At 47.8% G+C, this 22,846-nt stretch overlaps 1 protein-coding gene across 3 annotated transcripts in view; it reads right to left on the reverse strand.

The window, feature by feature from the left end:
- LOC137638846 (putative polypeptide N-acetylgalactosaminyltransferase 10) overlaps nucleotides 1–22,846 on the reverse strand; it is a 243,033-nt gene that overhangs the window by 194,965 nt on the left and 25,222 nt on the right. For all 3 annotated transcript variants that reach the window (XM_068371256.1, XM_068371257.1, XM_068371258.1), the window contains exon 2: nucleotides 1,428–1,665. In XM_068371256.1, coding sequence (XP_068227357.1) covers nucleotides 1,428–1,641 — 214 coding nt within the window. In that variant the 5' untranslated portion in view covers nucleotides 1,642–1,665. The remainder of the gene's footprint in view (nucleotides 1–1,427; nucleotides 1,666–22,846) is intronic.

The following is a 22,846-nucleotide window of genomic DNA, read 5'->3' on the forward strand; positions in this document are numbered from 1 at the left end:
ATCCTCCGAAGAGGAGTCTCTATGAGTGTACTCTCTCGCGAACGAAAGAGAAACACTTCGTAGAAGAGACTGGTCAGCCAGTGACCTAAAAGGAGCAATCCTCCGAAGAGGAGCTCCTGCAGTTGCCCAGCCCCTTGAGCGAAACTGCAGGTGTGATCGCTCAGCACCAAGAGCATAGTCGCACGAAAAAAAGGCAAGAGAAGAACCCCCCAAAAGGGGAAAAACTCAAGCCTGGACAGGAAAAACTTCCCTCGGAAGGAAAGTTACCCGCCCAAGGAGGCAAGCCTCCTGAGAGTTCTAAAATGAACTGGAGAGCTGTCCGTCGTCACGGGAGTACTTCCAGTAGAAGGAGACACGCCCCTGACGAAAATACAAGGGGGGAGGCAGCAACAGCCGAATCCCCAGGACTCAACAAGACAGCTCACACCGTTGCCATATTACAGAAACGAACTAGATCGGTAACTGTAAAAAAATAAAACAAATAACATTAGTACACATTCATTCCCCCGGGAAGGCTCCGAAGAGGAATCCCGAGGGAAAGAAAACAAGAATTACACAACAGGCACGTGCCCTCACAACCACTTACACTCACGGAAGGAGAGCTGTAACCAAAACAGAATTATAACAATTATAATTATGTAACTATGTAATTATGTAATTTAAAAATGAATGAACACTAAAGAAAGAACGAAAACCCCGAAAGGAATCGTTCTACAAGCTGAAAAACAAAAAACAACTACAATTAGATTCATAAACTAATTGAGACAAACGTACGGCGTAGCAACCCCCCCACACGGAAAGGAAGCTACAAGGGCGTAGTAACACGTAGTAAAAGGGTGAACGACCTCAGAGAGAGAGAGAGAGAGAGAAAGACATAAGTCAAACTCGATCGCCACCCATAAAATTACGCCGTGGTGGCCTAACTGCCGAGGACTCCACGTAGATATCGTACACTACACACACAACTCTGAAAAGGAAACTTACTTATTTCTATACTCAAATATATATACAAACATGAAAACATGTTTACATATATATTGAGTAAATGAAAAGTAAGCGATTAAGTAAAGACAAAACAAACAATGGCTGCCAAGAGAGGACCAAGACAGAGACGTCTGTCACAGTCCGAGCCAAAAGTGAAAGTGAGCATTCATCTGTGTGTGAGGGGGGGGAGGGGTAGCTAGCTACCACTCCCCTACCCCCCCCGCTAACTAGCGCGGGGGTAATACACCCTCGTTAAATTCTAATGGCTCGCCATTTCAGCTGCGCTAAAAGGTAACCCTCTGTAAATAGCGTGGTTTGTATTTCGGTTACGGAACAACTTGGTTTTAGATTGGTTGGAGTACAGTACAACATATACAGTAGTAAAGTGGTAGAATACAGTACAGTACAAAGGATGTTAAACATCCCAAATTAGTAGAACTTACTGTGTGAAAGAGAATCCTGGGCACCTTTTTTCTCAACCGGTGCCTCAACTTTTACACGCTGAGCTGCTTCCTTATCCTCCCTAGCGATAATGTGTGCGTCTTCTGAAAGGGCATCCTTTTGTGCCTGTCTTACAGTTAAGTACGTCCCAGCTAAAAACAAAGTCAAAGCGACAGCTACCTTCACCCACCAACGCAGATTGCGACGTAACCGCATTGTAAGACTTGCTACATTTCAGTTCTGAAAAGTTTAGAACTTAAACAGGCTGAGAGATTTAAAACATTTGTCTCGTATTAACTAACCAAAAATTCTAATCACACAGAAATTCCTTGCTGTAATTAAGATGAACAAAAAGCTTGTATACTAGGAAGCAGATATAATTTGGTTGCATACAGGACGATTTCATTTATTGCCTAATATCCTTAAATGTATTACAGAAACAATATTATGACTTCATTTAAAACATTCGTCTCATATTAACTAACCAAAAATTCTAATTACACAGAAATTCCTTGCTGTAATTAAGATGAACAATAAGCTTGTATACTAAGAAGCAAATATAATTTACTTGGATACAGGACAATGTTATATATTGCCTAATATCCTCAAATGTATTACAGAAACAATACTATGACTTTGTAATGGATTTCTAATCACCAACAAAATTTTGCCCCTAAATCCAGTATGTGCAGTACTTGACATTTTTCAGTTCATACATAAAATTCGATTAAAAAAAAAATTAATATTCAATGACTACATCAAAATGAAGTCTCTCATACAATACTACAATCAAAATATTAACACTGAGAGATATGTCATAAATATGTTATTTTCATTAGTAAAATAAATTTTTGAATATACTTACCCGATAATCATGTAGCTGTCAACTCTGTTGCCGACAGAAATCTACGGTCGGGATACGCCAGCGATCGCTATACAGGTGGGGGTGAACACCACAGCGCCATCTGTGGTCAGGTACTCCAGTACTTCTTGTCAACACCACCTCAATTTTTTCCTCGGTCCACTGGTTCTCTATGGGGAGGAAGGGTGGGTCAATTAAATCATGATTATCGGGTAAGTATATTCAAAAATTTATTTTACTAATGAAAATAACATTTTTCAATATTAATCTTACCCGATAATCATGTAGCTGATTCACACCCAGGGTGGTGGGTGGAGACCAGCATACATGTTAACAAAGAAGCTAAGTATCCCGTATTTTATTTTATTAGTTATTCAAAAATAACATAAAATAAATAAGTACCTGGTAAGGAAGACGACTTGAACCATTACTCTGCCTTTATTAAGTACGTCTTCCTTACTGAGCGTAGCGGTCCTCTTAGGATGCTGACCGACTCTTAGGTGCTGAAGTGTAAAGGGCTGCAACCCATACTAAAGGACCTCATCACAACCTTTAACCTCGGCGCTTCTCAAGAAAGAATTGACCACCCGCCAAATCAACAAGGATGTGGAAGGCTTCTTAGCCGACCGTACAACCCATAAAAAGTATTCAAGAGAAAGGTTAAAAAGGTTATGGGATTATGGGAATGTAGTGGCTGAGCCCCCGCCTATTACTGCATTCGTTGCTACGAATGGTCCCAGGGTGTAGCAGTTCTCGTAAAGAGACTGGACATCTTTGAGATAGAATGATGCGAACACTGACTTGCTTCTCCAATAGGTTGCATCCATAACACTCTGCAGAGAACGGTTCTGTTTGAGGGCCACTGAAGTAGCCACAGCTCTCACTTCATGTGTCCTTACCTTCAGCAAAGCAAGGTCTTCTTCCTTCAGATGAGAATGTGCTTCCCTAATCAGGAGCCTGAATAGGTAAGAAACTGAGTTCTTAGACCTTGGAAGAGAAGGCTTCTTGATAGCACACCATAAGGCTTCTGATTGTCCTCGTAAAGGTTATGACCTTTTTAGATAGTACCTAAGAGCTCTAACTGGGCAAAGTACTCTCTCCAGTTCGTCCCCCACCAAGTTGGATAGGCTTGGGATCTCGAACGACTTAGGCCAAGGACGTGAAGGAAGCTCGTTTTAGCAAAAAACCGAGCTGCAAGGAACATGTAGCCGTTTCAGATGTGAAAACTATGTTCCTGCTGAAGGCGTGGATCTCACTTACTCTTTTAGCTGTTGTCAAGCACACGAGGAAAAGAGTTTTTAATGTGAGGTCCTTAAAAGAGGCTGATTGGAGAGGTTCAAATCTTGATGACATAAGGAACCTTAGGACCACGTCTAGATTCCAGCCTGGAGTGGACAACCGACGTTCCTTTGAGGTCTCAAAAGACCTAAGGAGGTCCTGTAGATCTTTGTTGGTGGAAAGATCCAAGCCTCTGTGGCGGAAAACCGCTGCCAACATACTTCTGTAACCCTTGATCGTAGGAGCTGAAAGGGATCTTACGTTCCTTAGATGTAACAGGAAGTCAGCAATCTGGGTTACAGTGGTACTGGATGAGGAAACTGCATTGGCCTTGTACCAGCTTCGGAAGACTTCCCCTTTAGACTGATAGACTCTGAGAGTGGATGTCCTCCTTGCTCTGGCAATCGCTCTGGCTGCCTCCTTCGAAAAGCCCCTAGCTCTTGAGAGTTTTTCGAAAGTCTGAAGGCAGTCAGACGAAGAGCGTGGAGGTTTGGATGTACCTTCTTTACGTGAGGTAGACGTAGAAGGTCCACTCCTAGAGGAAGAGTCCTGGGAATGTCGACCAGCCATTGCAGTACCTCTATGAACCATTCTCTCGCGGGCCAGAGCGGAGCCAACCAACGTCAGCCGTGTCCCTTTGCGAGAGGCGAACTTCTGAAGTACCCTGTTGACAATCTTGAACGGCGGGAATGCATACAGGTCGAGATGGGACCAATCCAGCAGAAAAGCATCAACGTGAACTGCTGCTGGGTCTGGAATCGGAGAACAATACAACGGGAGTCTCTAGGTTATCGAGGTAGCGAACAGATCTATGGTTGGCTGACCCCACAGGGCCCAAAGTCTGCTGCAAACATTCTTGTGAAGGGTCCACTCTGTGGGGATGACCTGACCCTTCCGGCTAAGGCGATCTGCCATGACATTCATATCGCCCTGAATGAACCTCGTTACCAGCGTGAGCTTTCGATCTTTTAACCAGATGAGGAGGTCCCTTGCGATCTAGAACAACTTCCTCGAATGAGTCCCTCCCTGCTTGGAGATGTAAGCCAAGGCTGTGGTGTTGTCAGAGTCCACCTCCACCACCTTGTTAAGCTGGAGGGACTTGAAGTTTATCAAGGCCAGATGAACCGCCAACAGCTCCTTGCAATAGATGTGAAGTGTCCTTAGCTCCTGATTCCATGTTCCCGAGCATTCCTGTCCGTCCAAAGTCGCACCCCAGCCCGTGTCTGATGCGTCAGAGAAGAGACGGCGGTCGGGTTTCTGAACAGCCAAAGGTAGACTTCCTTGAGAAGAAAGCTGTTCTTTCACCACGTGAGAGTAGACCTCCTCTCTTCGGAAACAGGAACTGAGATCGTCTCTAGCGTCATGTCCTTTATCCAGTGAGCCGCTAGATGATACTGAAGGGGGCGGAGGTGGCGTGTTGAACGTCTTCCCAGTGACACACTGACTCCGTAAACAAAAAATCCTCTAACAAGGACTAAGCTTGGACTGCATGTCTTGCAACAAAGCTCAAGGTCTATGGGAGCAGGTGTGGTAACAGACGGGGTTAGCGACTGAAGTGGAACCATTACCCTCCCTGGAAGCATGTTATGCTTAAATAAAAGTCCATAGGAGGCTAAGCAGCTAAAGGCTCCTATCCAAATGACAGAGTCCTCAAGGGAATATCAGAAGGAGGGAGAATAGCACTTTCTCATCTACAGGAACCATATCCGAGAAAAGCTAAGTTCTCTCAGTGAGGGTTTCACTGGTGCAAAAGCAGCAGACTAGAAGGCAACGTTATGAAACTGCTTGACAGTCTAGTGAGTTGGCAACAACCAAAGATGTGTGACTGAGGAGCATGCGGTAAGGTATGCAGAGCATGCTGTATGTAGAGCATGCTGTAAGGTAAGCAGAGCATGTTGCATGGCGTGCGGCTTATGCTGCATGGGATGAGGCTCATGCTGCATGGGATGAGGCTCATGCTGCATGGTATGAGGCTCATGCTGCATGGGATGAGGCTCATGCTGCAAGGGATGAGGCTCATGCCGCATGCGTTGAGGAGGATGCCGCATAGTATGAGGCTCCTGCCTCATGGGTTGAGGCGGTTGCCGCATAGCATGAGGCTCCTGCCTCATGGTTTGAGGAGGATGCCGCATAGCATGAGGCTCCTCATAGCATGAGACTCCTGCCTCATGGGTTGAGGAGGATGCCGCATAGCATGAGGCTCCTGCCTCATGGGTTGAGGAGGATGCCGCATAGCATGAGGCTGCCTCATGGGTAGAGGAGGTTGCCGCATAGCATGAGGCTCCTGCCTCATGGGTTGAGGAGGATGCCGCATAGCATGAGGCTCCTGCCTCATGGTTTGAGGAGGATGTCGCATAGCATGAGGCTCCTGTGAGGTTCCTGCCTCAAGAGTTGCGTCTGCCTCAAGGGTTGAGGAGGTAGCTGCGCAGAGAGAGGCTCATGCTGTGAAGAATGCGGTTGCTGCATGCGTTGAGGCGGCTGCCTCATAGCATGAGGTGCCTCAAGAGTTGCGTCTGCCTCAAGGGTTGAGGAGGTGGCTGCGCAGAGAGAGGCTCTTGCCTCAAGAGTTGAGGCTCTTGCCTCAAGAGTTGAGGTTCTTGCCTCAAGAGTTGAGGTTCTTGCCTCAAGAGTTGAGGCTCTTGCCTCAAGAGTTGAGGTTCTTGCCTCAAGAGTTGAGGTTCTTGCCTCAAGAGTTGAGGCTCTTGCCTCAAGAGTTGAGGTTCTTGCCTCAAGAGTTGAGGCTCTTGCCTCAAGAGTTGAGGTTCTTGCCTCAAGAGTTGAGGTTCTTGCCTCAAGAGTTGAGGTTCTTGCCTCAAGAGTTGAGGTTCTTGCCTCAAGAGTTGAGGCTCTTGCCTCAAGAGTTGAGGTTCTTGCCTCAAGAGTTGAGGCTCTTGCCTCAAGAGTTGAGGTTCTTGCCTCAAGAGTTGAGGTTCTTGCCTCAAGAGTTGAGGCTCTTGCCTCAAGAGTTGAGGTTCTTGCCTCAAGAGTTGAGGCTCTTGCCTCAAGAGTTGAGGTTCTTGCCTCAAGAGTTGAGGCTCTTGCCTCAAGAGTTGAGGCGGTTGCCGCATAGCATGAGGCTCCTGCCTCAAGGAAAGTGGAGGTTGCTGCATAGCGCTGGTACCTGGCAACTCCCAATGCGGCAGCTCACGCATGGAGGCAGGAGGAGCCTCAACATCATACGTCTGGCAGGGTGGACTGCGCAGAGGTGGAGGAGCGCTCGCAGGAGGAGGTGTGCTAACCTTCTCTGCCTGAAACTCCTGCATCAACACCGCAAGCTGAGACTGCATTGTCTGCAGCATAGACCACTAGAGTTTAAGAAAGACAACAACAAACGGAGCTACTGTCCGTTGAGACTGAGGGTCTAAAACAGCTGGTGCGGCAACAGACGGAGTTACTGCCTGTTGCGATACCACCTTGCCTCTCTGGGAGGTGTGCAGTTGTCGTACTGCAGCAAGTCCGAACTGACCCAGTGCTAATGGCACCACCTAGGAGTTGGACTTGCGCGAAAGGGACCGACTTGCACTTAAAAGCTGCAAGATTGGTCCATGGTTTCTGCGAGAAACCTCTTCCGCAGACGAGGAATAAAAGGGCTCTCTCGTCTTTGTGTGGGTGGGGTGATCACGTCGGCTACGTGAGTTGGTTACACCCGAAACCACGGAGGGAAACGTCTGTTCGTCGATCAAGGCCTGATGAACCCATAAGTCCTTCGACGTTACTTCTCCCCTGCTTGGGAGCTTGTAAGAGGTCCCAGACTAGGCGAACAACTGGCACGAACAGACGAACCCTCGAACGCAACACTGTAACACTTTGCGCTTATCACCTTATCACTTTTGATTTTCTGTTTGCACTTATTTCACTGAACTCGAAACTTTAAGTGGTTTGTACCTGAAACACGCAATTCTATCCTTCATTAAAAGTTAGTAATTGCGAAAACAGTATTACAATGTAACAGAAAAACATAATGAAAGATAAATAATTCAGTGGCTGGAAAAGAGACTAAACACTAGATCAAATAAACTACGTTTAAAATCTCTCACCGCATAAAGCCTGAGAACAAGAATAAAACTCTAGAAACGTTTACCTTCTTCCCCTAAAGAGACTAGGGAGAAGAGCAAAAACGATAACAACCTTACCCGCTTGAACGAAACGTTTATCCTCCTCTCTCTCCCTCCGTCTCTATCTCTCTCTCTCTCTCTCTTGACTTAGAACCTGAGAGATGAGCCCAATTATATATATCGTTAAAACATATTATTGTTAAAGGAAAAAAACTGAAAGATTTCCCAAATAAAAAGTTCCTTTATTAGAATTAAAACCATTTAAGCTAAGAAAGAATGAACAAAACGATAGAATCGTTCTACTCTTACTGCAACGTGACACCGTGAATACTCTCTCTCTATCGTAACGATAGAGCGCAAGTTGAACGTTCTGAACGTCAACAACTGCAGAGACAAAACAAAACGTTAGTTCAACTTTGAAAACAGTACGAGACTATCAAAGAAATTCTTTCAAAAACATTAAAATAGCATAATATGTTAACAGGTAAAAACGAAATGACGGGCTCAATGTTAATTAACTTCGGTTCCAAGAAAAGACCGCCTACTATTAGGAAAGGTCGAATATAAACAAATATAAAAATTAATTTTAATAAGTTTATAATAAAAGGAAGTTAATCGAAGAGGCCTATAAAAGGCGGAGAGATATAAAATAAATCTATAACTTTTGTTAAGCAAAATTAAGAAAGAGAGTCTATACTCTCTTCGACACCAACACTTCCGTCTAAGGGAAGGGTCGGCCATTAAAAGTGAAAGAGAGTTCATACTCTCTTCGTCACCAAAATTAAATAAAAAATTAAATCAAATTAATTCCAAAAACTTGCTAAGCTAATGATAAAGCTTCCTGAATAGCGAAGGCTAAACTCTAGAGCAAATACATCACCAAATCGTGAGCAATAACTCCAGAATCAACAGCGTATCCATGTAGGTCTAGCCGGAGGCACGACAGAGGAAAAATTGAGGTGGTGTTGACAAGAAGTACTGGAGTACCTGACCACAGATGGCGCTGTGGTGTTCACCCCCACCTGTATAGCGATCGCTGGCGTATCCCGACCATAGATTTCTGTCGGCAACAGAGTTGACAGCTACATGATTATCGGGTAAGATTAATATTGAAAAGTACCCGTTAACATTCCATGGTATAATCAACTTGAGAAAACTGGGATATTCTCTTTTACAAGATACTGTAGTACCTTATTTATAATACTCTCCCTAAACATTCTGCTGAATGAAGCACCCTAACTGGTAAAGCCATGTATTTTGCATTTGACATAAATTAATTCAATCGAATAAAATGGAATATGCTCGAGTTGACTGACATAAAACATAACTTTTTTAAGTAATATGACAAATTTGTAAGATATGAAAAATTTGAAAGTACTGTACAGTAATTTGTATTTTTCCTAACGTATACAAACCTGGAACAATTTACAGTATAGGATTATCTTTCGGCAAAGCTGGAAGACTAGTCATTGAGACTTTAAAGTGAGGTGGCAGTTACCCAACTACTAGTTAGTGGGGAAGGGGGTAGCGCGGGTTGCCAGCTACCCCTCTCACTCACACACCAGTGTTATCTTGCCACTTTTGATTACAGGCAGGACTTCATAAGGGGTACAGGTGTTGGCGGAACAATCTGTATGAATAGCTCCAGCTTTGTATATGTTAGGAAATCTACCAATTACTTTCAAATTTGTCATTTGTCCAGACACTAATAAAAACCCTATACTATTTATAGGGTGACTTACCCATTAGGAGGGTAGAAGTCCGCCTACTGGCTTGGCCATTGACCCTGGGTTTTCCTGTAGGTACAGGCTTGGCCTGTTACTGGGAAAGCTATGACACATCGCTAACATGATCATGCAATGCACGGGTAGCAGCCTGAGCAACCTGAGTTTGTATGATAACTAGCTCTATGACTGTCTAGGTTAAGATATTCCAAGCAATAAAAAGGAATGTTGGTATTGACCATAGACGCATCCCAATACCCACCTCCAGGGGAGTATCGGGGATGTAGCAGTATTAAAGTAAATCTATACTAGGCTACACAAGGGAAATGGTTATTAACTTTCATCCTAGATTAATCCCAGGTAACCAATGCCCTCAACCATCTGCTACTTCTCCATCAAGGAGCTCGAGGTATACTAAACCACCTGTTGTGCAGACACCACAGGACCGATAGAAAGGCATCCATGTTCCTGTGGGTCACCTCTTGCAGGTAATGGGCTGTGAGGGTCGTTTGGCATTTCCACACGCCTGCTTGCAATACCTGCGCCACAAAGTAGTTGCGTTTAAACGCCAGGGATGTACTAATGCCCCTGACATCGTGAGCTCTCAGTCGACAAGGAGGAGGGTCTAGATAACCTGTAAGATCAATGACCCTGCAGAGTGCTGACACTCGGGGGCGAGCTGCTGCAAAGCATTTAAGGTAGTACCACAAACTCCTCACTAGGCAAAGTAACAGTTGATCTGGAACATGGATTACAGAACGAAGACTCCCAATACAAAAGGACCCGAATCTAGGATCCGCTACTCCTGAATTTTGAGTCTTAGCAATAAACTCAGGGACGAAGCTGAGTATTACCTCCCCCCATCCCCTTGAATGGTCAATGTCATAGGATAGACCATGAAGTTCTCTAACTCTCTTGAGCGAACCCAACGAGAGTAGAAACACCATCTTCAAAGTGAGGTGCCGATCTGTTACCTGGCGTTATGGTTCATAAGAGCTCCTTCAGGGACTGAAGGACAAAAACCACATTCCAAGGAGGAGGTCTAACTTCCGACTGGGGGCAAGTAACTTTGTATGGGGAGAGACAATTCCAATGAAGAGGAAAGATTGACTCCCTGTTTAAAAGCGAGGCTCAAGGCTAAGCGATAGCCTTTAACTGCTGAAACCGAAAGGAGCTTTTCCTCCCGAAGGTATACAAGGAACTTCGCTATTACTGGAATAGTGGCATCGAGTGGAGAGATGCCCCTTCCATGATACTAACCATGGTAAAATGACAAATTCGGAGATAATTTGTATTTTTCCTAACTATACAAACCTTAGCTATTTAAAGTGGGTAATTACTTTCGGCGTAGCTGAAAGGACGAGCCATTAGAATTTTAAAGAGGGTTTACTACCCCACCGCTAGTTAGCGGGGGGGGGTAGGGAGGGTAGTTTGCTACCCTCCCCCCTCACACACCTGTGTGGTAAGTTCACTTTGCTTAGAGGTAGGACTTCATGGGGGACAGGGCTGGCGGGCAAGTTTGATTAAATAGCAAAGGTTTGTATAGTTAGGAAAAATACAAATTATCTACGAATATGTTATTTTCATTAGTAAAATAAATTTTTGAATATACTTACCCGATGATCATGTAGCTGTCAACTCCGTTGCCCGACAGAAATCTACGGTCGGGATACGCCAGCGATCGCTATACAGGTGGGGGTGTACTCACCAGCGCCATCTGTGGTCAGGTACTCAAGTACTTCTTGTCAACAAGACCTCAATTTTCTCCTCGGTCCACTGGTTCTCTATGGGGAGGAAGGACGGGTCCTTTAAATCATGATCATCGGGTAAGTATATTCAAAAATTTATTTTACTAATGAAAATAACATTTTTCAATATTAATCTTACCCGATGATCATGTAGCTGATTCACACCCAGGGTGGTGGGTGGAGACCAGTATACATGTTAACAAAGAAGCTAAGTATCCCGTATTTCATTTTAATTAGTTATTCAAAATAACAATATAAAATAAATAAGTACCTGGTAAGGAAGTCGACTTGAACCATTACTCTGCCTTTAATAAGTACGTCTTCCTTACTGAGCGTAGCGGTCCTCTTAGGATGCTGAACGACTCTTAGGTGCTGAAGTATAAAGGGCTGCAACCCATACTAAAGGACCTCATCACAACCTCTAACCTAGGCGCTTCTCAAGAAAGAATTGACCACCCGCCAAATCAACCAGGATGCGGAAGGCTTCTTAGCCGACCGTACAACCCAAAAACAACAATAAAAGTAATCAAGAGAAAGGTTAAAAAGGTTATGGGATTATGGGAATGTAGTGGCTGAGCCCTCACCTACTACTGCACTCGCTGCTACGAATGGTCCCAGGGTGTAGCAGTTCTCGTAAAGAGACTGGACATCTTTGAGATAGAATGATGCGAACACTGACTTGCTCCTCCAATAGGTTGCATCCATAACACTCTGCAGAGAACGGTTCTGTTTGAAGGCCACTGAAGTAGCCACAGCTCTCACTTCATGTGTCCTTACCTTCAGCAAAGCAAGGTCTTCTTCCTTCATATGAGAATGAGCTTCTCTAATCAGAAGCCTGATGTAGTAAGAAACTGCGTTCTTAGACATTGGTAGCGAAGGCTTCTTAACAGCACACCATAAGGCTTCTGATTGTCCTCGTAAGGGTTTTGACCTTTTCAGATAGTACCTAAGAGCTCTGACTGGGCAAAGTACTCTCTCCAGCTCGTTACCCACCAAGTTGGATAGGCTAGGGATCTCGAACGATTTAGGCCAAGGACGTGAAGGAAGCTCGTTTTTAGCCAAAAAACCGAGCTGCAAGGAACATGTAGCCGTTTCCGATGTGAAACCTATGTTCCTGCTGAAGGCGTGGATCTCACTTACTCTTTTAGCTGTTGCTAGGCATACGAGGAAAAGAGTTTTTAATGTGAGGTCCTTGAAAGAGGCTGATTGGAGCGGTTCAAATCTAGATGACATCAGGAACCTTAGGACCACGTCTAGATTCCAGCCTGGAGTGGACAACCGACGTTCCTTAGAGGTCTCAAAAGACTTAAGGATGTCCTGTAGATCTTTGTTGGAGGAAAGATCCAAGCCTCTGTGGCGGAAAACCGCTGCCAACATACTTCTGTAACCCTTGATCGTAGGAGCTGATAGGGATCTAACGTTCCTTAGATGTAACAGGAAGTCAGCAATCTGGGTTACAGTGGTACTGGTTGAGGAAACTGCATTGGCCTTGCACCAGCTTCGGAAGACTTCCCATTTAGATTGATAGACTCTGAGAGTGGATGTCCTCCTTGCTCTGGCAATCGCTCTGGCTGCCTCCTTCGAAAAGCCTCTAGCTCTTGAGAGTCTTTCGATAGTCTGAAGGCAGTCAGACGAAGAGCGTGGAGGCTTGGGTGTACCTTCTTTACGTGAGGTTGACGCAGAAGGTCCACTCTTAGAGGGAGAGTCCTGGGAACGTCGACCAGCCATTGCAGTACCTCTGTGAACCATTCTCTCGCGGGCCAGAGGGGAGCAACCAACGTCAGCCGTGTCCCTTTGTGAGAGGCGAATTTCTGAAGTACCCTGTTGACAATCTTGAACGGCGGGAATGCATACAGGTCGAGATGGGACCAATCCAGCAGAAAGGCATCCACGTGAACTGCTGCCGGGTCTGGAATCGGAGAACAAGTAGGTTGGCCAAGGCACCAGCCGCCTGTTGAAATACTACCGCCAGAGAGTTATGGGGTCCTTTGACTGGCCAGACAGTACTACGTTGGATCCTTCTCTTTGGTTACGGTTTTCTCTTTGCCTACACATACGCCGAATAGTCTGGCCTATTCTTAACAGATTCTCCTCTGTCCTCACACACCTGACAACACTGAGGTTACTAAACAATTCTTCTTCGCTCAAGGGGTTAACTACTGCACTGTATTTGTTCTGTGGCTACTTTCCTCTTAGTAAGGGTAGAAGAGACTCTTTAGCTATGGTAAGCAGCTCTTCTAGGAGAAGGACACTCCAAAATCAAACCATTGTTCTCTAGTCTTGGGTAGTGCCATAGCCTCTGTACCATGGTCTTCCACTGTCTTGGGTTAGAGTTCTCTTGCTTGAGGGTACAATCAGGCACACTATTCTATTTAATTTCTCTTCCTCTTGTTTTGTTAAAGTTTTCATAGTTTATATGGGAAATATTTATTTTAATGTTACTCTTCTTAAAATATTTTATTTTTCCTTCTTTCCTTTCCTTACTGGGCTATTTTCCCTGTTGGGGCCCCTGGGCTTATAGCATTTTGCTTTTCCAGCTAGGGTTGTAGCTTAGCAAATAATAATAATAATAATAATAATAACAATACAATGGGAGCCTCTTGGTCATCGAGGTAGCGAACAGATCTATGGTTGGCTGACCCCACAGGGACCAAAGTCTGCTGCAAACATTCTTGTGAAGGGTCCACTCTGTGGGGATGACCTGACCCTTCCGGCTGAGGCGATCTGCCATGACATTCATATCGCCCTGAATGAACCTCGTTACCAGCGTGAGCCTTCGATCTTTTGACCAAATGAGGAGGTCCCTTGCGATCTCGAACAACTTCCTCGAATGAGTCCCCCCCTGCTTGGAGATGTAAGCCAAGGCTGTGGTGTTGTCGGAGTTCACCTCCACCACCTTGTTTAGCTGGAGGGACTTGAAGTTCATTAAGGCCAGATGAACCGCCAACAACTCCTTGCAATTGATGTGAAGTGTCCTTTGCTCCTGATTCCATGTTCCCGAGCATTCCTGTCCGTCCAATGTCGCACCCCAGCCCGAGTCTGATGCGTCCGAGAAGAGACGGTGGTCGGGGGTCTGAACAGCCAACGAAAGACCTTCCTTGAGAAGAATGCTGTTCTTCCACCACGTTAGAGTAGACCTCATCTCTTTGGAAACAGGAATTGAGACCGTCTCTAGCGTCATGTCCTTGATCCAGTGAGCAGCCAGATGATACTGAAGGGGGCGGAGGTGGAGTCTCCCTAACTCGATGAACAGGGCCAGCGATGAAAGTGTCCCTGTTAGACTCATCCACTGCCTTACTGAGCATCGGTTCCTTCTTAGCATGCTCAGGATGCACTCTAGGGCTTGGTTGATCCTTGGGGCCGACGGAAAAGCCCGAAAAGCTCGACTCTGAATCTCCATACCCAGGTAAACAATGGTCTGGGATGGGACGAGCTGGGACTTCTCTAAATTGACCAGGAGGCCCAGTTCCTTGGTCAGATCCATAGTCCATCTGAGATTCTCCAGACAGCGACGACTTGTGGGAGCTCTTAAAAGCCAGTCGTCTAAATAGAGGGAGGCTCTGATGTCTGCCAAGTGAAGGAATTTCGCAATATTCCTCATCAGTCGCGTAAACACAAGAGGTGCCGTGCTTAGGCCAAAGCACAGGGCTTGGAACTGGTACACAACCTTTCCAAAGACGAATCTCAGGAAAGGTTGGGAGTCTGGATGGATAGGGACGTGAAAGTATGCGTCTTTCAGGTCTAACGAGACCATCCAGTCCTCCTGCCTGACCGCTGCTAGGACCGACTTCGTCGTCTCCATCGTGAACGTCTGCTTGGTGACATAAGCATTGAGCGCACTGACGTCCAGCACCGGTCTCCAACCTCCTGTCTTCTTGGCTACCAGGAAGAGACGGTTGTAAAAGCCCGGGGATTGATGGTCCCGGACTATGACCACTGCCTCCTTCTGTAGCAAGAGCGACACCTCTTGTTGCAACGCTAGCCTCTTGTCCTTCTCCTTGTAGTTGGGAGAGAGGTTGATGGGAGATGTAGTTAGAGGGGGATTGAGGCAGAACGGAATTCTGTATCCCTCCTTCAGCCACTTCACAGACTGAGCGTCTGCACCTCTGCTCTCCCAAGCTTGCCAGAAGGTCTTGAGTCTGGCTCCTACAGCTGTCTGGAGAGGAAGGCAGTCAAAACTTGCCTCTTGCGGACTTGGAACCCTTCTTGGACTTGCCACTGTGACTGTCTGCACGGGTACCTCCTCTGCTGGAGGTTCTGCCACGAAAGGGCGGGATGAACCTAGAAGCAGGTGTATCAACTGCTAAGGGGCGGACGGGTCTAGGCACGGAAGGTAAGGTTTTAGCCTTACGTGCAGAAGAAGCCATGAGGTCATGCGTATCCTTCTGGATAAGAGAGGCAGCCATCCCCTTAATTAACTCCTCCGGAAACAGACACTTGGAGAGAGGAGCAAACAGCAACTCTGACTTCTGGCAAGGGGTGATACCAGCAGATAAGAAGGAGCACAGATGTTCTCTCTTCTTGAGGACCCCTGATACATAAGAAGCCGCAAGCTCGCCAGACCCATCCCGTATTGCCTTGTCCATGCTGGACATGATCAGCATGGCCGAGTCCTTGTCAGAAGGGGAAGTCTTCCTGCTTAAGGCTCCCAAACACCAATCGAGGAAGTTGAATATCTCGAAGGCACGAAAGACTCCCTTCATCATATGATCAAGATCTGAAAAGGACCAGCAGATCTTCGAACGTCTCATAGCCAACCTGCGGGGAGAGTCAACCAGACTTGAGAATTCGGCCTGGGCAGAGGCAGGAACCCCCAAGCCAGGTTCCTCTCCCGTGGCATACCAGACGCTCGACTTAGAAGCCAGCTTGGGAGGAGGAAACACAAAAGAGGTCCTTCCCAGTTGCTTCTTGGAATGCAACCAGTCCCCCATAACCCTCAAAGCTCTCCTTGATGATCTGGCGAGAACAAGCTTGGTGAAGGCAGGCGCAGCAGACTGCATGCCCATAGCAAACTCGGAGGGCGGAGAACGAGGGGTTCCAGACACAAAGTGTTCAGGATACAGTTCTCTGAACAAAGCAAGGACCTTGCGAAAGTCTAAGGAGGGTGGCGAAGACTTGGGTCCTTCAACATCAGAGTGAGGATCATCTAGATGAGCAGCTTCATCCTCCGAAACCTCCTCATCCGACAGTTGAGCAGTAAGTGGCAAAGGCAGAGCAGCAAGTTGAACGGCTGAATCCTGCAGAACGGGTGCATGCGTACCTGCGGATCCATCATCATGCCTCTGCTGGACAGACTGTGAGCTGGCAACAACAAAAGCAGAGGGTCGGTGTGTGGGAGGGTCTGCGGTGGGCTGAGGAGCATGCGGTGTGGTATGCAGAGCATGCTGTAAGGCATGCGGCTCATGCTGCATGGTATGCGGCTCATGCTGCATGGGATGCGGCTCATGCTGCATGGTATGAGGCTCATGCTGCATGGTATGAGGCTCATGCTGCATGGTATGCGGAGCATGCTGTAAGGTCTGCAGAGCATGCTGCATGGGCTGAGGAGAATGCCGCATGGTGCTGGAACCCGGCAACTCCTGATGCGGCAGCTCACGCATGTTAGCAGATGGTGCAGCAAGAACATGCGTCTGGCAGTGAGGACTGCGCATCGGTGGAGGAGCTCTCACAGGTAGGGAGTGGGAGCAGGCAGCCGCAGTATCTGCAGAGCGCACAACCTCTGCGGGTTGTAGAATAACAGGAGAGGTGTTAACCTTCTCTGCATGATACTCCTGCATAAAAGCCGCAAGCTGAGACTGCATAGTCTGCAGCATGGACCACTTAGGGTCTACTGTGGTTGGAGCAACAACAGACGGAGCAGAGGCCTGTTGAGGGACCACTCTACCTCTCTTGGGAGGTGTGCAGTCATCAGATGACTGCGGCGAGTCCGAACTGACCCAGTGGCTACACCTGGGCCGTTGGACTAGCTCGGAAGGGACCTTACGTTTGAGCGGTCGTGAGACCCTGGTCCACCGTTTCCTCCTGGAAACCTCTTCCACAGACGAGGAATGTAAGGGCTCATTCGTCTGGGAGTGGAAGGGACGATCCTTAGCAGATGCGTCCGCAACCACTGATACATCCGTGCGCCGATCAAGGCCTGCCGAACCCTTTGGTCCTTCAACATTGCTTCTCCCCTGGGCTTGGGAGCTTGCAAGAGGTCCCGGACTGGGAGGACGACTGGCACGCACAGATGTATCCTCATGCGCAACACTGACACTGACACTATGCACAGCACTAGCACTAACACTTCCCACTGCACTCTTCGCTTTCAGCTCCTTGACATCTGCCAAGAGCTGATTGCGGTCACTAACCAACGACTCCACTTTATCACCGAGAGCCTGAATGGCACGCAACATATCAGCCATAGCAGGCTGAGCACTCGTAGCAGGTTCGGGAGTCACCACCACAGGGGAAGGAAAAGGTTGAGGGGCATGGGGAGAGGAAAAATCCACAGAGCGAGAAGAACTCCTCCTATCTCTCTCCTTCTCTAACCTACGAGTATATCTGAGGAATTCATTAAAATCGAATTCCGAAAGCCCAGCACATTCCCCACATCGATCTTCCAATTGACAGGATTTTCCCCTACAATTGGAACATACGGTGTGAGGATCAACAGAGGCCTTCGGAAGACGCCTATTACAAGTCCTAACACTACATCGCCTGTATTTAGGAACTTGGGAATGGTCAGACATCTTGAATTTTAGAAGTAGTCAAGGGGGAATTCCAAAGTAAAGCAAAGATCGTTAACCAATGAATCAAATTAATACCAAAAGCTTGCTAAGCTAAGGATAAAGCTTCCTGTACAGCGAAGGCTAAATTTCAGAGCAAATACTTCACCAAATCGTGAACAAAAGACTCCAAAATCAACAGCGTATCCATGTAGGTCTTGCCGGTGGCACGACAGAGGAAAAATTGAGGTCTTGTTGACAAGAAGTACTTGAGTACCTGACCACAGATGGCGCTGGTGAGTACACCCCCACCTGTATAGCGATCGCTGGCGTATCCCGACCGTAGATTTCTGTCGGGCAACGGAGTTGACAGCTACATGATCATCGGGTAAGATTAATATTGAAAATTGTCATTTGTTCCATAACTGAAATACAAACCACGCTATTTAAAGTGGGTGACTCAACCCTTAGGAAGGGTGGAATAAGTCCCAGCAATACTGGCTTTTGGCTTTGCCCGGGGACTCATTATCTGAATGTGTCAGCACTCAACAAAAAAGAGTCCCTGCACATCGCATGCACCTTGCTATGCAAGGGCTGTGGCCTACGTAAGCTGTGTGTGAAGGAAAATGTGTGACTCGTCCTAGGAAGTTGACCTGAAGTTCTTTAGATGGAAACTTTAGGCTAGGACTCTCACATTATCACCTCGTCAGGGTATGGGGACGCGAAAGTATTAACTTAATACTAGGAACACAAGGGAACATGGTTTACGTGCAGTGGTTTGAGGTCAGCTGTGCAGAGAACCCAGGATGCTGATTTCCCCAAGAGAGGAGAGGATGAATAAAAGAATAAGAGCCAGACATACCTTTCCTTTCATGCAGACTAAAACCGGGTAACAATGCCCTCAACCCTCTGCTACTCGTCCATTAAGGAGCCTGAGGTTTAAACCAGCTGTTGTGCAGACACCACAGGGCCGATAAAGAACTTATCAAGCCTCCTGTGTGTCAGGTCTTGCAGGTAGTGGGCTGTGAAGGTCGTTTGACGCTTCCATACCCCTGCTTGTAGAACCTGCGTCACTGAGAAGTTCTTCTTGAAGGCCAGGGACGTAGCTACTCCCCTGACATCATGAGCTCTAGGGCGACGTGATGGAGGAGGGTCAGGATTCAGGGACAGATGGATTGCCTTTCGAATCCATGCTGAGATGGTGTTCTTGATAACCCTCCTCTTCGATCTCCCAGTGCTAACAAACAATGCCTGCACTTGGGGACGAACTGCAGCTGTTCTTTTCAGATATACCCTCAGACTCCTTACTGGGCACAGTAGGAGATGGTCTGGGTCATCTGTTACGGAACGAAGACTCGAAATCCGGAAGGAGTCGAACCAAGGGTCCGGCACTCCTGGATTCTGAGTCTTAGCAATAAACTCAGGGACGAAGTAGAACATTACCTCCCCCCATCCCCTTGAATGGGCGATGTCATACGAGAGACCATGAAGTTCACTAACTCGCTTGGCTGACGCCAAAGCTAGTAGGAACACCGTCTTCGAAGTCAGCTGGCGATCTGAAGCCTGGCGTAATGGTTCGTAGGGAGGTCTCTTAAGAGACCTGAGGACTCGAACCACGTTCCATGGAGAAGGTCTCACTTCCGGCTGAGGGCAGGTAAGTTCATAACTACGTATGAGTAGGGAAAGTTCCAGCGAGGAAGAAATGTCTACTCCTTTGAGCCTGAAGGCTAGACTTAAGGCTGAGCGATAGCCTTTCACTGCAGAGACTGAAAGGCGCATTTCTTCTCGCAAGTACACGAAGAACTCTGCTATTGCTGGAATAGTGGCATCGAGTGGAGAGATACCCCTTCCACGACACCAACCACAGAAAACTCTCCACATTGCCTGGTAGACCCCTGCGGATGACTTTCGCAGGTGTCCAGACATCCTTTCCGCAACTTGTTGCGAAAATCCTCTCTCTGCGAGGAGATGCTGGATAGTCTCCAGGCGTGAAGCCGAAACGAAGCTACGGCTTTGTGAAAGATGTTGGCGTGTGGTTGTTTGAGTAGCTTGTGTCGCGGAGGGAGATCTCTCAGAGGCTCCCTAAGGAGTTGCAGAAGGTCCGGGAACCACTCCGCGTGATGCCACAGCGGAGCTATGAGAGTCAGCGAGAGGTTGACCAATAGTCTGGTCTTGTTGAGTACCCTCCTCATCAGACAGAACGGGGGAAAGGCGTATACGTCAATGTTGTCCCACCGTTGTTGGAAAGCATCTTGCCAGAGAGCCTTGGGATCCGGGACTGGGGAGCAGTACAGCGGCAGTTTGAAGTTCAATGCTGTCGCGAACAGATCTACAGACGGGGAAGCCCACAAAGTCAGGACTTTGTTGGCTACTTGACGATCTAAAGACCACTCGGTACACACTATCTGAGATGCTCTGCTCAGACTGTCGGCGAGCACATTCCTTTTGCCCGGAATGAAGCGAGCCAATAGTGGAATCGAGTGGACTTTGGTCCATCTCAGTATCTCTACTGCAAGATGGGATAGCTGTTCTGAAAAGGTACCTCCCTGCTTGTTGATGTAAGCCACTACTGTGGTGTTGTCCCTCATCACCACCACAGAGTGACCCGCCAGGTGCTGTTGGAACTGTTGAAGGGCCAAAAAAACAGCCTTCATTTCTAGCAGTTTTATATGGAGGCACTTTTCTGATTCTGACCACAGGCCTGAGGTCCTGTGGTTCAGAAAGTGGGGGCCCCACCCTTTCTTTGAGGCATCCAAAAACAACATCAAATCCGGGGTGAGGACGAGAAGATCCACTCCCTTTCGTAGGTTCTCGTCTGCCACCCACCACTGAAGGTCCGTGGGATCAAGACTTCCGGGGAATCGTGTCCATGACTCCACCGGGACTTGAGTCGCCATTGCAGAGATCTCATTCTGAGACGACCGTTGGGAACTAGACGGGCCAAGGATGAGAGATGGCCGAGGAGACGTAACCACGACTGGGCTGGGAGTTCGTTTCGTCTGAGGAAAGGACTTGCGACCTTCCTCAGCCTTGCTATCCTGTCGTCTGATGGGAGGGCTTTGTGGAGATTGGTGTCCAATATCATGCCTAGATATACCAGTCTTTGGGTAGGAAGCAAAGAAGACTTCTCGAGATTTACCATGATCCCTAGATCTTGGCAAATCCACAGAAGTTTGTCTCGGTGTCGAAGAAGGGTAGACTCCGAGTCTGCTAGGATCATCCAGTCGTCCAGATAACGGAGGAGACGGATGCCGATCCTGTGTGCCCACGAAGATATCAGGGTGAACACTCTGGTGAAAACCTGAGGTGCTGTGGAGAGACCGAAACACAGCACCTTGAACTGGTAGATCTTGTTGTCTAGGCTGAATCTTAAGTACTTCCTTGAAGACGGATGGATTGGGATCTGGAAGTACGCGTCCTTCAGATCCAGTGTGCACATGAAGTCTCGCAGTCTTACTGCGAGTCTGACCGTGTCTGCCGTCTCCATGCTGAACGGGGTCTGCTTGACAAACCTGTTCAGAGCTGAGAGGTCGATGACTGGTCTCCAGCCTCCAGACGCCTTCTTTACAAGAAAGAGTCGACTGTAAAAGCCTGGGGACCCGTCGACGACCTCTTGGAGAGCGCCCTTCTTCAACATGGTCTCGACTTCTGCCCAAAGGGCTTGCCCTCTTACCGATCCCATGGCAAGAGAGCTCAACGACACTGGATTCGCTGTCAGGGGAGGTAGAGATGTAATGAACGGGACGCGATATCCTTGGCTGATCACGGAGACTGTCCAGGAATCGGCCCCGAGTTGCTGCCACCTGTACGCGCAACTTTGAAGGCATCCCCCCACTGGTGGACGTGCAGGGGGATTGCCAATCCTAGCGTTTGCAGCCTCGGCCACTCCCCCTAGGATTTTTGCCTCCCCTGGAGGACTTCTTGCCTTTCCTGTCTTTGACGGGAAAGGGCTGTTTGGACACCGTTGCCTTTGCTGCTACTGCCGGCTTCGTCGTCTTTGCAGGGCGAGGTTGTTGAGGTGCTGGAGGCTTATAGGGCTTTGATGTTAAAGCCCTCTGGAGAAGGGAGTCCTGGTTGGACTTCCTCCACCTCTCAGCCGCTTGCTCTACATCTTTCGGCTCAAACAGACTACTCCCCAAAAGGGAGGAATGTCTGAGCTTACTGACCTCGGTGTTGGGGACCGAGTTAAATCTTTCAGACACCGTATCTCAGCGTTTCAGGATAGTATTAGCCCACAAGTTCGAGACATGGTAGGCCAGAAACTCGATGGTACGAGTGCCTGAAAGAAGGAAGGTCTCCAAGGCCTTCCTGGTACTCTCCTTAGACAAGTCTTCGGATCGTATCAGGATGCCAAGAGACCCTAGCCAGATATCCAGCCACGAAGTGGCCTGCATGGCACACTTCGCTACCTTCTCCTGGCAGAGGATCTCCGAGGCTGAGAATGACACTGGCCGGTTGGAGAGTTTCTCGAGAGGGACTCCCCTGGAGAGCTCTTCCACCGAGTGGTGGAGGGGAAGAGCTAAACAGGACTCCTCCATGATCTCAAAATACCTCCTCTGGTGGACACGAGGAGGTGGGAGGAGTTTGTTTCCGGCACTGGAACGGCTGGAGGAGGCTAGCTCGGAGAGCTGGCTCTCAACCTTAACTCTGGCACTCTTGACCCCCTGGGACCAAGGCAAAGCCGCGCTGGCTTTAGGGGGCTTCTGGGTACCAAATACTCGGTCCAGAACCGTGTCCTTGCCCTCTCGAGGAGGAATCTCTGGATACGAGAATCCGTTAAGGTTTCTCATCAGAGTCAAAACTTGCCAGAAGGCATGCTCCGACTCTTGCGACTCTCTTCCTGATGAACTAGCAGCAAGGTCTCCAGTCCCCAAAGGCTCTTCTTGGGAGGACTTGTGGACGTTCTCCGCGGGCTTAGCTGGTTCTGGTCTGATCCTCGAAGAAGATTTCGGAATCGTCTTGGAGTCCTTCGACTCCCTCCTGGGAGGGATGCAGGATTCCAACAAAGATGGTAGGGGGCTCTTCTCCACCTCCACCTCCACCCGAG

This window comes from Palaemon carinicauda, chromosome 3, assembly GCF_036898095.1.
Source record: "Palaemon carinicauda isolate YSFRI2023 chromosome 3, ASM3689809v2, whole genome shotgun sequence".
Lineage (NCBI taxonomy): Eukaryota > Metazoa > Arthropoda > Malacostraca > Decapoda > Palaemonidae > Palaemon > Palaemon carinicauda.